This window comes from Pygocentrus nattereri, chromosome 7 (assembly GCF_015220715.1).
Source record: "Pygocentrus nattereri isolate fPygNat1 chromosome 7, fPygNat1.pri, whole genome shotgun sequence".
Classification (NCBI taxonomy): domain Eukaryota; kingdom Metazoa; phylum Chordata; class Actinopteri; order Characiformes; family Serrasalmidae; genus Pygocentrus; species Pygocentrus nattereri.
The window spans coordinates 18,969,761-18,986,025 of record NC_051217.1 but is presented as its reverse complement, the minus strand read 5'-3'; the positions used below and the strand labels follow the sequence as shown (position 1 = coordinate 18,986,025).

The 16,265-nt window shown below is 42.9% G+C and overlaps 1 protein-coding gene across 1 annotated transcript; it reads right to left on the bottom strand.

The window, feature by feature from the left end:
• Nucleotides 1-337: 337 nt before the first annotated feature.
• znf296 (zinc finger protein 296) lies at nt 338-15,176 on the bottom strand. Its single transcript, XM_017707991.2, has 3 exons — nt 14,949-15,176; nt 10,234-10,563; nt 338-2,480 (listed from the first exon to the last, which is right to left on the bottom strand). Exons 1-3 carry the CDS (start codon nt 14,998-15,000, stop codon nt 937-939), a joined length of 1,926 nt encoding a protein of 641 aa, XP_017563480.1. The 5' UTR covers nt 15,001-15,176; the 3' UTR covers nt 338-936.
• Between the last annotated feature and the right edge of the window lie 1,089 nt (nt 15,177-16,265).

Here is a 16,265-nt window from a genome sequence, read left to right as displayed (position 1 = left end):
AACATGTATTTATTTATTTTTAAAATCCATTTGAGATTTTTTTTTAGACGCCAAAGTAAACATATTTTTTCAGATGTACAATGAACCATTTCATATTAATCCACTCTGAATGAGTTTGTTTACATCTCAACAACTGAATTATGCAGAAAAAAAAAAATCGGTGGAATTCCCCTTTAAATGTTCACTGCCACATAACCACACTGTGTATTGTTTATAGACAGTATCAAATGCGCACAAAATTCGGTTCCTCTTTTCAGGACACAAGTTAAGCCTATCTCTAGGTTTATAAAAAAAAAAAAAAAAAAAAAAAAAAAAAAAAAAAAAATTCAGAGTATAATCTCAAAAATTCATAGTTGTACAACCCTGTGAGAGATTTTGAAGAAAGGAAGCATTACGCAAACCTCCTTGCATGGCAGATATCCATGCACTCCTTTACTATCTGTATGATTTCTTCCAACAACTCAAGAAGAACTGAAGAACTCTTTACAAATGATGAACCGCTGATGGGTCTCATGTAGAGTGACAGAAGATCTCCCCCTTGGGAGGTAGAATCTCATTCTGAATACCACCAAGAATCACGTCCATTGCAGGTGCTCTTGTTCATCCCTAGTCGATGATATTCCAGGATGGTTGCCTGGCATCCATGCCTGTATCTATGAATGGTCATGTGACTCTGTCCCATGTCCTCAGGCTCATAAGCCTTCACAGTCCCACAGCAGAACTGTAACACGAGACATAAAAGCACTGACATAAGTCTCAGTCCTCAAATCCGTACAAGAATGATCACAGTAGTTAATGTGCAGGCACTTGGTTTTTCATTCAAATATAGAATATTTGATCATTTAGCATGGCCCCTATCTTTCAGTCTGGTGGAGCTCAGATATTGATTGCCAAGTAGAATCAGATCCAAGCAGCCTTATGGAGATTCGTCTTAGCTCAGGCAGTGTTCGGAGCCAGGCTCAAATCTGCCTTTCCACTGCAGTCCTCAGGAGTGGGTGATGCAGCACTGTCAAGCCTCATTTCGGAGTCTTCCTCTTTCAGATTCTCATACATGTCCATGTTTGCCTCTGTGAGGCCTTGGACTGGAGCTTCTGAGTGATTGCTGGCAGGATCGTCTTCTAGTTTGACGGTGAGGTTGGCGTAGTTAACTGGAGGACTGTGGCTATAAACCCCAGCAGTGGCCTGGTTAACTCCATGTACTTTCTTCAGGTGCTTCTCCAGCGTGGCATACACAGTGAAGGGCACAGAGCACAGCTGGCACTGAAAAGGCGCTCTGGAGCCACGGGCACCATGTGTTTTCATGTGGCGGGTGAGTTTGCTGCTCTGGGCGCAGGCGTAGCTGCAAAGGCCGCACCGGTATGGCCTTTCTCCAGTGTGGCTCCGCCGGTGCACCGTCAGGTTGCTACTGTTGCGAAACCTCTTTCCACAAAACTCACAGGCTTCTTCTCTTTTCTTTCTGCCTGCTCCACTGCTGACCTGCCTTCTCTCGTGGTCCTGTTGCCACTCCTGGACCAGGTCTACTGCTTCCGCCTCCACTTCTCTCTCGTTCTCACGTTCTGGCCGCTTTGGGGTGCAGTTGCCACTGGCAATGCCGCTCTCTCCGCTGCCGCCAGTCTCTCCACTCTCCAGGGAGCCCTCAGATGGACTAGAATAAGGCGAAGGTTGCTGGGGCTCACCCTGTACTTCTTCATCCTGTCCGGCTTCCACCTGAGGCTGGTAGAACCTTGGCAAGCCACGGCCAGCAGCTCCAGACTGAGAAGACAGCAGCATTAAGCTTGTACCTGCTGCTGGATACTTGCTGAGATCAAGCTCAGCCCCGTGATTCCCCAAACTAGCAGTGGAACCATCTCCAGGCGCCTGGGATAACGAGGTCTGCCCGTTTTCGACCTCGTCCATAGTGGGGGCTCGCCGGTGGCTCCTCATATGGCGCGCCAGTTCACCACTCTGTGAGAAAGTGAGCTGGCACATGCCACAGTGGTAAGGCCTCTCGCAGGCATGCGTACGGCGATGAGCAGACAGGCTGCGGAGAGACTGGAAGCTTTGGCCACAAACCTCACAGGAGAAGGTCCCCAGGAGAGAGGGTGTGGAATGAGGGAAAGGTGAAGCCGCAGGGGGAGATTGCGACGGGGAGGGAACGACCCCTCCACTACTGCAGCTGACCTCCGCCAGCCGCTGTAGACACAAGGAGAAGTTCAGGCCCTGCAGGTCCGGCCCCGCCGGAGAAGGTGCAGAGGGCTGATGGGGGCGGGCAGGCTGATTGGAACGAGGTAACCGTTTTGAAGTGGAATTGAAGGCAGAGGCCAGAGTGGCACCCAAGTGACGAATATCCATTGTAGCTGTTGGTTTTGAGACATTCGGGGCATGACTGCTCTCCACTTGATAGAGGTTCAGGGAATGCTTGTGCTGGGCATGCTGGAGGAGAGCCCATGCGGTGGGCAACACACGTTCACATACCTGGCAGGTGAAACTGGATGGCTCATCTGGATCAGAAAGAAACAAAGACAGAGAGAAAGACAGGATTAGAGAGTGAGAGAATTATTTTACCAGTACCTTGACAACACACAGGTCATAACAACATGACTAACACTTCATTTTGATAGCTCCACAAATGTATCAACAAGGTGTAAGAGTTATAATTAGAACCAGGATTAGTGATAAAGTTTAGGTTTACATGAAAATGTATGTCGGTTTTAGCATTAGGGAAACATTAAAGCACCTGTATCATGGAAAACCAGGTTTTCCTCACTTTTTTTTTTTTTGAGGTCACAAAAACCAAAATAGTCATATGTAAAACTTTGGCCTGTGTTAACTGTCACATTTAATATATTTTATGTTTTACTTTTTCCCAGCATGTTAAACAAATAGAAATTGTGCACCAAACTTTGCAGAAAAATGCCATGTTAATTATGTTCTTTGCAGAGGATATGAATTTGTTTTCACTCATCAATTTTACATTTTTCATTGATTTGAGAAAAGGTAGTAAAATTTTTGCATGCCACTGTATATCAGCCTCCCGTCTACAGCAATTAAGCCCCGCCCATTCATACTGATTTTATAAGGAGTGTCTCATCTCGGACCACTATTTGAATGCAGGGCAGTCAATCAGAACAGAGATCATTTATATAATTCGGTCTCAAGTCACAGTAACAAAAACAGCTGTTCAATTGTAAATGATACAGAGTTTGGAAAATGGACATGTTAAATTTATTATGACTATGTGGTGTAAAGAAAAGCAAGGAGGAAAAAAAGAATAATGCAGGACCAAGGGCCTAATTAGACTGTACTGAACAGACACATAGTTGAATCTGAGGAAAGACAAGGTGACCATCTACAGTGGGCCAACAAAACAAAGCGTCAACATGGCTCTCTTTCAACACCCCCCCACACACACATACACCATGACAAGAGCATACAGGTACTATGAAAGAGAATGACAAAGCAAAATGCAAAGCAGGGGCCACCCGAACAGGCATGGCTAGTCCAGTAAGGAAATAATATCCCTCAGTGCCTGAGGTCATGTGTGAAAACGCTCAGAGATAACCAGCAAGACTGTTCGCAGGATCGTGGCAGCATGAAAATGAAAGGACACCAGAATGAGGCGGCCTATAATTCATAGAACGTCAAGCCAGTTCATTTGTGGAGGGCAAAAAACAGGTTAAACGGAAAACGCAAAAGTAGGGCAAACTGCAGTTGGAGGGCTAATAAAGCCTTGTGGACCTGCACACTGTGAGGCGACGATGTTTGACAGGAAATCAGCACTACATGTAATCTTTGCCAATCACATGCTGAAGGAAAGGTGAGAAAGCTGGCTCTTAAGGGGCTGGAACTGTGAAGTGAAGGAAAGACAGCGCCCCTCGAAAGAAAACACATCGGTAACCTTGTCTGGGTCGCGGCTGCTAGGTGTGTCCACAAGAGTAAAGAGAAGGACAAAGGCAGAAGCCACAAAACAAACAGCCGAAGAAGGACCGAAGACATTTTTCAAATATGGCGAGTTTTGTCTCTCTTTTTCTGAGAGCCACTCACCAATTAAGCGGCAAATTGCTAATTAGCGGAACGGGGGAAATGAAGGCTTTATGCAAATTAGGCCTGAGTCAGCCTCCTTGATAAATGGGGCCTCTCTGCATAAATCAAAATGAGGAAATAGGATCCCGAAAAACTGAAGGGAGAACGCGTTTCATTTCATTTCTTTCTGCCAAAGGGCTCAGGGGCTGAATGGTATAAGCCTCTTTCATGTCTCCTCAAGTCAAAATCCTTCTGTATTTTATTGGGGGGAGATGGTGGTGGTTGGAGGGGGGGGTGAAGGAATAGAAGATTAAAAAGTGTCTCTGCCTTTTCCCCCTCCGTCTAAGGCTCGAGGCCTGGAGAGGAGCACTTCTTAAAGGAGAAGAAGTGCCTTTGAGCCTCGGGGAAGGAGGTTAAAAGGAGGAGCGATGGGAGGGGGAGAAATGGTGGAAATAAGTTCAACTTAGGAACAAAGAGCAAAGGAAAGAAGGCCTACATGTCGCGAAACAACACTGTAATATCATCACCCCTATGAATGCACCTTCAGATTCTCTGTACGTACCCCCTTCTGCCTCCAAATCTCTCCCCCGGGTGGAGGAGGTTGGGGTGGGGGTGCGGAGGTTGAGGGGGGGCTTTTGTCTCGAGGTCCTGGAGTGAAACACAATACCCAACCCGTCTCTTTCTCTTTCGCTACCCCCTCTTTCTTTCTTCCTCTCCCGCACACTTTTTTTTTTGTAAGGATTCCCATTTGGCCCAGGGTAGCACTTGCATATTAAGCAGAAGCAATAACTGCTAATTAAAAATGCAGATTGGCTGGGAGCTCTAACGAGCAGCAGGCAGAATCTTCTCTCCCTCGGGAGTGGAGAAAAGGAGAAGGAGGGAGAGAGGGAGGGAGTGGAAGAAAAAGATGGAAGAATAATGAAGAGTGCAAGAATGGAGGAGATAAGGTATCATTGCATTGTCTGAGTGATGGAGCAATCCATCACATACTACTGGTGACTTTAACACAGGTGAATGTTAAAAAAGAAAAAAAGGGAAGAAAAATCAAACACTTACACTTAACCGAGGGACACTTCACTGCTGCGGGGTAACTGAATTTTCGCAGGGTGACTCAGAGTGAAAGAGCAAATGAGACAACTACTGTCCCTCACCCATCCGCTCACTCACGCTACCCTGTACTCACTCTCATGTGCGCCATCACTGACACTCTCCAACTTAAACTGACTCGAGTCCTAATCTCTCTGTAAACTGCTCTATATCTTTTGCCAATTATGTTACCATGTTGTTATGTTATGCTGGCCTGGGCAATATGGACCTCACAAAAGGCTCCAGGACGCAAATCAGCCGTCTAACTGATCACTAAATATTTGATACAGTGTGCAGTGAACACTAAGGATCAACCCTCAGACGCTCCCTCTGAGGTTCTTTTGCTGCTTTCATGAATCAAGGGCAGCGCTGGGTGATATGTCTACACCCATATCATCGCTCTATCTCCACTTTTGTCTTTTTTTATCTTTTTGCATCTTTTTGTATAAACTGAAAACTCCAGATAAACTCCTGATAAACAATGCACTTCATAATTTTACTTAGAAAAAAATCTCGTCACATTAACTTCCTTTACAGGTTAAGAAAGTTTTTTTCTTCTCCAATAAGGCTACCACTTTGGAGATATGAGGCTTATTTCCAACAGCAATGACACGCAGGTAGTGGTGTCACATAACAGCAGTATCTGTATTGACAGATAAAGACACATTCATATATTCACACTGCCACACTGATACAATACTAGGGCTGGATATCTTTAAAATAAATATCAATTCCTGAATGATACCTTCTTTAGAAGTACAAACCAATGTGGCCATGGCTTAAAGCAGAAATGAGTGTTAGGTGCTGGAAGTGGACGACAGTCTGAGACTGCAGACTAATCCAGGAGCACTGATGTTAATAACATGCTTACAGACTGCAAATGAGCAGCCTAGATTTTGGAACAAGCATGTATGACTTATGGATGCTAAAACTGACCACTTAAGTACTGAAGTTCAGTACTGAATGACTAGGGATGTTGCAGTACTCTGTGGTATTGAAGTAATTTAGTTGGTACCAGAAAAGTATTCTCAGTCCTGTATACTACAGTGCAAAAGTTTGTACTCACTTGCCATACAAATTAGAGATGCACCAAGAATTGTGATTTTTCATGTACATCGAGTTGTTTGGAAAAGTTTGGAAGACGTTTTTGTTTTGTTGATTTGCCAAGTGAAAACAAGTTAACAGATGCTCTACAGAGAAAACAATTAAATATGACATTTCTCTGAAAATTTCAGTGCACAGTTTCTATTTATTTGCTGAGATTAACATACTGGAAATTGCCTTGAGATTTGCACTTTTAAAATATGAGGTATTTTGGATATAACAGCTTCATAGTTTCCTATTCATTATTTGAAGCCAGTCAAGTTGCACAGGACCAATATATTAGAATCTTTTTATTAATTTATCTACAAGGAAATCAGTTTTATATTGTCAAATACTCTGAAGAGTGATTCAGAACTTGGCTCGGAACTTGAATGGTAGTGAACTATGAAAAAGAAACTAGACAGAAGAGTCCAAATGAAACAAACTGCAGTCATGTGCAAAGTTTGGGCGCCCCGGTCGAATATTTTGTTGATCTGAGTGAAAATGGTTCAAGCACATCCTCAACAGACAACACAGTTCTGCGCATTTTAGTGAAAAGTAACTGTTTATTTGCTGAATGTAATATATTGGGAAGAAATAAAACATAAAATGTGGCCTGTTTAAAAGTTATGGCACATTTTACACTGTACTTTTATTTTTGTCTAAAATGTTAGACTAAACTGTGCACTACAATTTGCATAAACATAGTTTGGTATGTTCTCTGTAGAGGGTGTATTAACTTATTCCCATTGCATCATGTAAGTGGGAGTGTTCAAACTTTTGCACACAACTATGTGACATTCCTTCATCATTCAGTACAAGTACTCAGGAATCATGGGCTGATTTACTTTATTAACGCAGACTTAAATATCATTATATCTATGAAACAGTGACGTATTTGGAAAATATCATATTTGTGAGAGTTTCATCAATACTGCCTCACAATAATCAAGTGATCTACCAAATGTGGTCCATCCAACAATGAAGGCCAATCTTTAACCATATCACATCCAGTATTCACTGACTGTGTTTTTAATAGTGTACATTACACTGCCATTAAAGTTAAATCAGTGTTTTATTCAAGATACATGTATGAAATTATGCTATTATGTTGCTTCACAGTTTTCAACTTTTCATTTGTAGGAAGCTGTAAAAAATGAAAAAAAAAAAAAAGTCATGTGTCCAGAATGATGTTCAGAGCAGCAGATGATTCAAATATAATGGAGAAAGCTGTGGTGCACGGAGAATGAATTCACATCCATAGTTTAGTGTTGAGATCATCCTAACTGGTAGAGACAGTGTTTGGTGTGATGCTCGCTCTACCACTAAAGAATCATCTATGTACAAAGACGCTTTGGGGAAATCCAGCCCTGAATGTCTTGTATTTCAAAAAGGGTGATCAAATCTTGATTCAGATAACCACATTATATGAAAACTATGGTATGTTATTGATCACTGAATAACTTATTGGTGCTCCCAATAAACTGGACAGAAGACAATCAAGACAAGTGATTCCAAACTTTTGAATGGTGCTGTATATTGTGGATATCAATGCAGCGATATAATGCAATATAGAATTTTGTCTATAATCAGTCAGCCCCACTAAACCTATTTAAAATGATTCCATTTCTTGCATTATACTCCTCGATCATGCAACTTGCAGACGTATACTACTACTCTCTCATTCCTGCTTAAGATTTCCTTTCATAAACAATGTCTCTCACAACATGCGCATATATATGTGCTTGTAGAATTAAAGAAGAGGGACTGAAGCCCTCAGAGCAGAGCGATGTGGACAGAAGGAAACAGAGTGCGACTGTCCCTTGAGCTCCACACAAAGGAAGGAAGTGCAAACATGTGCGCGTCAGAGTGTACATGTGCGTGTGCTGTAGATTATGATCAGTCATAACCACCGTGGTCCCTCGATGAATACTTTTCACCTTTAATAAACTGTCATATTTGTTTAGCTTAACACTTAGCTGTGAGAAGGTAACAGCGGCTCTGGGTTCTGTTTTAGAAGAAGGGCTGCAGGCAGCCGTTTCTGGGGCGCCAAGCGTCGAGAGGAAACGCTGAAGTCACACTTCAGTAGTTCAGACAAATAAAGACTAACAGCAGCACCTGCACAGATCTAGTGACCTCGCCAGATTACTGTAACAAAGCAGCGCAACAGCCCGCAGCCATATCCATGCACAAGCTAAGGCTGCGCAATATAATGCTTCTTAATCATTATTGCGATATTGACTTTTTCTGTACTAATACTGCAGAAGACTACAAAATGCAAATGAGACTATAACCAATTGTTTTTTTTTTTTTTACTGCATGCTGTGAGCATTTCAACTAATCACAGCCTCAGATAACTTTCTGTGGGCGTTCTGATGAATCAAGGTGTTCAAGATAACTTTCTGATGACTCAAGGTGTTCATATGATCCAACACAGATACATTTTTTGTTGTTAATTTAATTTGAAACAACTTGCTAAATAAAATGTAGCAATATTTACAAATACTATTTTATTTCCTATAACTGTTGAAATAATGGATTATTATGGTGTGTTAATAAGCAATGAAGCTACAGTCGAGCAAATGCCCCATTGTCTATGCTATGGGTTTCCCAGAGCGTAACATACTGCCTGAAAAAAACATTCTAACCAATTTAAGTGCACCACCGGGGCAAGTGAATTGTAAAATTCTGAAAATATAATCTTCCCACAGGTATCTAGACCTGAATTCCAGGGAAACTGCCACTTTTAATGACATAAAGCACGTTTTATCTTTCTTTTATTTATTTATTTAATGTAACAGAGCTGTGGATTCACTCTGAAGTTTTTCTCCTGGGGAGAATAATCAATAATCCTAATTCTTAAACAAGAAAATATTGTGCAAAGGCCTGTCACAATTATTAGATAATCACCTGATCACAATTATTTAAGCTGTCCACAGTTGCCATATGTTTACATAACAATAAACACAATGTGAATGGTTTATCAGTTTGATTCAAATTCATGTAAACAGAAGAAAGAAGAACTATTTATTGTGACGTTTTGGATTTTATAAAGCACAAGTTCAACACCCACCTGACTGGTGTTATAACACCGTCAGACTAATGCTTGTTTATTTGAGCTCAAGCTGTGATTGTCTACAGACGAGAGCTACAAAGCAAGATCCCCAACAGCCCATTTGGTCACTTTAGGCTTGTACATTAATAGTTGCATATAATGAAGAAAAAAATTACAATTATTTAGATGTCCTTCGTATATTGTATTTATATATTTCATGATTATGACAGGCCTAATTGTGCCAATTATTTTAAGGTACCCAGGCCTTTTTAAACCACTGCTAACATGCATATTTTTTTAGATTGGTCATGCGCAACATTCAATTAGAAGAAGACTTCGCAGAATTGCACTTTGTGGCCCAATAAAACCAGCAGAATTTTTTGAATGAAACTGTGTGATCGGACTACATGACTCAAACAGGACAGAAGGTAAGAATCTCTTTCACTGGAAGGTGCTAAACAAGTTGGCCAACATCTGGTGGTGACAGTATGCAGAAGCTAAAAATTCAAACTATTTGTCTCATGCAAATGTATAGACACCTATGTTACTGTGGATGTTTGTGGTCAGCAAAAGAATAACTTTCATTTATGGTCTAGAGAGAACGTAAGCAATGCTGAGACTGATGTAAAGTCCAACCGGTTCTCTGAGTGCTGACTGGTAGTGGCGTGTTTGTATATAAAGTGCTTTGGGAGTTGTTGCATGGCCTGACTATACTGTGTTTACCTGGACATTTCACCTCAGAGAATAAGCCAAGGAGATGCTCAGGTGTGCCTTTCCCTAACCCCCCCAGGGTGTGTATGAGTGTGTGTTCATTTACATATATGTGTGCGTGTATAAGCCTGTAACTGAACTGCCTGTCCCTTCCAGACAATTAGTGCCGTCTCTAACTCACAAAAGGCTTCCGTGCCGCAGCAACGGTGGCGTAATGAGACGGACTGGGGCAAGTTCGTTAAACGAGTAGAGGACAATAAAAGAATGACACTAATTAGCGCCCAGCTCCCACTCACCTGCTCGATTAGCCTCCGCCTTCACACCTGGCTCTTCCTCCCACCGCCTGTCCGTCACCCTCGTCAGCTCCACGTAGCCCGCCTCCACCTGCGAGCCTGGGCTGCATCGGAGCGTGCGATTGGCTGGAGACTGAGGGGTGTGGCTTACTGGACCCGTCCTGACACTGCTGCATCCTCCCTGTTTGTGCTGGATGAAGGTGAGAATGTGGGCCAAGGGAAAAGCCTGGCCACACTGGCCACAGGTCAACAGGTCACTACCACCGACTGTGGGCAGACCTGCGTGGTCCGGAGAGGGGGAGGAGCTGGGGGTCACAGTGGCCTCTGGGGCATCTGAGAGGGAAGGAGAGAGAGGGAAAATCATTAAGGTAAACACCTCTAAGGGGAAAAAAGTCATGTAAAGACATAAGGACCATTCTCATTTCCCTCTTCAGTGATTAGCTGAATATATGCACCGTTATGCCGTATGCACAAAATATACACATAAACTCACTGGCCACTTCACTAAGTACAGCTCCTTGTATCTACACACATCCACTTTATCAGGTCTACTTACCATATACGTGAACTTCCACCTGTTTCTCTGCATTATTTATTAGCAGCTTTTTACTCCAGACAGGACCACCACAGGACCACCATGAACTAGGCATTATTTTGGCAGTGTCCCGTTCTCAAATCCTCTTTTAAACAAATCATGATCACTACTGGACTAAGAATAGCCCACCAACCAAAAATATCCAGCCAACAGTGTTTTGCGGCCACAAACTGACCACTGATGAAGGACTAGAGGATGACTAATACAAACAGTGCAGCAACTAATGAGCTATCAAGGAACACAGATGGAACAAACTGGTAGTTGTGTCTAATGGACTCCAAGTGGACAGTGTTTAAAAACTCCTGGAACACCGCTGTTGTCTGATCTAATGGTGTTTTTTTACTGGGTAATACATTACAGCGCAGTATGGTTACAAATCTGAAACCAGAACTATTCATCCCCTGGTCAGGCACCTGTTTCTGTTTTCCATTACAACAGAACTGTGAACATAGGCGGAGTTCCCTTCCATGATTTCTGACGCAAATCAAGAGTTAACAGTAAACACAAACAACAACAGCAACAATAGCGCGGATTGAAGCTTTGACTTGCCTCTAATTCTGCATTTGGTTTCATGCCACAGACAGTGATTCTGCCTGGCTAGTGTTTTTTTTTTTTTTTAAAGGATGGCCAGGTGGCTATACTGTGTAACAAGTCTGTGACGACTGCATTTGATCAATCAGTGGTTTCTAATGAAACTTTACACATTTACTCTGGCAGTAGAATTGACAACAAAATGTATGATCATGGATCAGTAATGATACCATACCGCACTGCACTGGCCAGTGGAAAAACGTCATAACATGCCCTGCCGTGTCAATGTTGAAAATGATTTGCTCAGTGGTGGTCCATTCATCTTGACCATGGATGAAAGAGTTACAGGGGTTGGGGGGTAAAGTTATTCAGAGAAACAGATGGACTACAATTTGTAACTGAAGATATACAAAATGTACCTATATGGCAAGTGGACCTGATAACAATGAATGGAGATATGTAGACATATATTATCTGAATTTGAGAAAAAATCTTGTACATTTTGTGCTGTGTGTAAAAGTCACTTCTTTCTTCTCATTCTGAGTAACACTACCATCACCATCAGCTACACACAGTCACATCACACTCCATCCCCTGAAGCTCTCTGACTGACCAACCTAACCGGCTTTCAAACAGCACTCAACTGGCCTGTTTTTTTTTTTTTTTTTTCCTCTCTCGCTCTCTGTTTGATGAAGCGTTACTTTCGCTTCTCTGCAGGCGCTTTGGGCTCCGGCTCATCTGCCACCCTCAGTCAGCCACTGTCTGGTCAGCAGATACTGACCACTTCCTGTGTCTCTGCCACTCGGCCTGCTTCACACAGGAAATGCTCAGTGTAGCTGCAGCGTGCACCGGCGACACGCTCGCCGACCACTCCAACGCACTGATACATCTACAGATATTCAGCAAAGGTGGCTTTTGCACCCCACAAAAACAATGTGAGTTCAAACTGCAGCACGGTTAGAATCAGGACAGTGACGATCAGCTCAATTAAGCATGAAATAAGAAGAGAAGAGACAGACAGTAATGAGGTTTACTAGAACAGGGGCTGGCAGTTACAAACAGCAACCATGGTTAGTTGAACTTAATAATTATCTGGTAAATTTATCACTGTTTTTATAGTTTTATCAGCACCCTGGTGTTTGCCAAGATTACAAAGGTGACTGACCACTTCAGCCCAATGTTGCATGTGTCCTGAATGGAATCAACAATTCTATGCACTGACAGCACAGCTTGGAAGTTTTTTCTAACCTTTAATGCTATTTTCCATCACCAGAACTGCAACTGACTTCCTCAGCCCAAGCTTGAATCAAGTACACCCTGGATCACTATACTTATGCTATGTGTTGACCAAGCCCTGAATGAATATATATACTCTTTAGAGTATATATAAACACTAGAAATGCGGCTGATCACCTCAGTCTAATTTTGGAAGCAGAGCTTTAAGGGATCAGCGGTTTAATCCACTGACAGTATAATGTAGATCACCATTCTGATGCATTTTAAAGCTTTTGTGGTGTTTAGCAAGACCAGAAACTTGACTGACCATCTCAGCCCAACCTTGATGCAGCCTTGAATGGGCTCTTTCCACTGACAGTACAACCTAGATATACCTAGACTATTCCTAAACTTTTTCTGACCCTTTGTTGTGATATCCAAAACAGGAAATATGTCTCACCACCTCAGCCCAATCTGAGAAGCATCCCTGAATGCTGCCAGTACCATTTATTGACAGTACAAACCTTTTTTTCTGACAATCTGTAGCACCTTCCAACAATAGGAATGGTACTGACCACCTCTGCCCAACTCTGGAAGCAGCCTTGAATGGGATAAATACTTTCTTCCACTGACAGTACAACCTAGATCATTATTCTTAACTTTTTGGCACCTTTACCAAGCCTACACATGTTGCTAGCCCACTTCAGCCCTGAACGTCACAGCCCATCACAAAAATGTCCATAATTTGGTGAATGGATGCTGTTTCTTGATCAAGCTGTCAGACAGATGAGTAACTTTGCCCTTCAGGCTGCTGTGGTCACGACTCCATACCTCCAGCAACCTGGACTGGATGCACCTGCCCGGGCCGGGCCGGCCAGGCCGCTGCAGGTCCAGACAGTGCCCAGAGAGGCGAGCGCTCACTCAAAAAAATGCCACCTTTCCTGTTTGTGTTGCACAGGCAGGCACAAGGCGCGGCTGTGGCCTCTCAAAACCACCTCAGCACAACTGCCCTCACTTTGGTGGGGGAGACAGAGAAAAACACCCAACCTATTTCCTGGCTATGAGAAACATTTATCACCAACATCTGAAAAACTATAGGTCTAGACTTGAGCTGGGCTAAACGCCAAATGGATGTACAGTGGACTTTTTTTGCCCGTAGAAGTCTTTATGTAGTGCCCTATTTAAGTAGCAAGGGGCCATCTGAGATTTTGAGATTCACCCTGTTCAGGTGACCCATTTTGTTTGGGAAATTTTGAGAAAAGTCTTTAATTTTTGAGCAACTCCTTTCCTGTCTTTTCTCCTGTTACACTAGAACTTAATATTTCTACATAATTAAATGATTGCAACATCAGCAAAGTCATTCAGAGTTTGGTCTGAAAAGCTTAACTTAGAATAGACTCGTTGAATCGTTCACAGTGGTGGTGATAGGAACCAGACCTCTGATGAGTTTAATGCCTCTGAGAGCTTCCTCACAGAAGGTTCTTTGCTGAAATGATTATAAATATGTTGCCTGATGTCTTTTGTGGTAGATTGCTGATAATGTTTTGGCTTGAAATGTATTTCAAACCATTTATATTCACCTCATTCATAGCACATAGATACATGCAGGCCAAAATAGTCCTCATTATGTCTATTTTACCATCATAAATGTTACACATAACTCTAAAGACATGTGTAGGTTCACTGGTGGTTTTAGACAGTAAATAAAACGGCTATATTTGTGCTGCAGACAGTGCGACCCCTGGTTCCTGTCACCACCACTGTAAAGAAATCTGAACCTGTAAGTTTCTCTGCAGTGAAGCACTTCACATCAAACCACTCTGAGTGACTCTGTTTACATCTTAAAGACTGAATTATTCAGACATTTTGCACACAATGGAGGGATTCCCCTTTAAAGGAGGCATAGATTCAATATCGGTGCATATAAATAAGTAGCATATAAGTACTGCACACAAAAAGGAATGGACACAAGCCTCCAAAGACAGAGGGAAGAAAAGACGATGGGCTGAGGGGAAGATGCAATAAGGAAGTAGGCTAAGCTACCACGCTGTGTTGGGTCTCCCACTGGAAGAAACTGTCCAGCCAAAATGACAAATACTGGCACAGTGCTGGCCATACTGCTGCTGTAAAGTAAATACCCCCTCAGCACGTGCCACACCAACGGTTTACCTCATGGTTAGCCAGCTTTACTCTCCCGGTTTACCAAGTGTCAAGTTTCTGACAACTCCTGGACGCTTTAATGTGCTAATTAAGTTAATGGAAGCCAATTTCTTTTACTTCTTGCTTACTGTCAGTGAAATATTCCAGCGTGTGAATCACCCTAATGCCCTGTTTCGTCACTGGAAAGCAGCAGAAGTGGTTTTTTTCTCCAGCTTACCTTGGATGACGCTCAGGTGTTGTGGTCTGCTGCCGAGTTTGCGCCTGGACATGCTGAGCTTTACGCTTTTAAACTGTATTTATCCGCTGATTTTTTCGGTCACTTTTATGGCTCTGAGTAACCGAGGACGACCAACGGTGTCATAAGACGAGCAGAAAATAGACCGATGTGCTGTTTTCCTTTTTTTCCCCCTTCTTTCCTCCGAGGGTTGTGCTCTCGGTCGTACCCTTCCACCCGTCAGTGCTCAAGTTCACACAAACGGTCCTGTAGTGCTGAGGAGAACGGGGCGGGGCCGACACTCATGCGGGCGTGGTTTCGAGCTCATTTACATTCTCGGCCACGCCCACGCCGCTGCCCTCCTCAAACCTCTCAGATCTGGTCGTAGATCCGGAGCCTTATTGATCCACGATGGGATCGATTGCACCTCAGATATCAGCCCAAATCATCCAGTATAAACTGGAATATGAATATGAGTTTCGAAAAAATGATGTTTGCGGTTGTTTTGACGAAACACAGCTGCAGTGACACCAATAAATAAACGGGCTGGCTGAAGGATGTGGGTGAGGAGGAAGTGGGTTTATCGAGGTCGCCTCAGGCAGGTGTTTGCGCTGTCCGCCTGATTTCGAAACCAAACTTTTCTTGGCCCCTTTTTTCTTCACCTTTACATCTCGAGTTGTGAAAAATACAGTTAGCGCGTGGGCCTTGTACAACCAAAAAAAAACAAAAAACAAAACAAACAAAAAAAACAAAACAAACAAAAAAACCGACAAAGATTTAACCCACGTTCGTATTAATGTATGCAAGTAGGCTGAATTGCGCCATCTGGTGGGACAATTAAACTTCTTTTAAGCAATCATGCATGTACATGTACACTGTATGTCCAAAACTATCCAAAACACAGCTTATGAAATCTCCTGAGAAACGCTGTGGTGCTCTGGAGCAGCCACACATGAGCCTAAGGTCACCATACCCAATGCCAAACGATGGCTGTAGGGGTATAAAGCCCCCCAGCATTTGGATCACTGATCCACCCAGTACCTTTGGGATGAGTTGGAATGATCTAGAACTGGTCATCCAATATCAGCACCTGACCTCACTAATGCTCGTGTGGCTGAACGTAATCAAATCCTCACAACAATGGTCTAACTTCTAGAGTGAAACCTTCCCAGTAAAGCAGGGGGAAAAAAAACCTTCTTCTTGGATAAACCGATGACTTATGGACACTGGTTTCCCAAATGGGGATTAAAGAGGAATTTCTCAAAAATTCGACTTAATTCAGTCATTGCAATGTAAACAAAGTCATCCAGAATAGTTTAG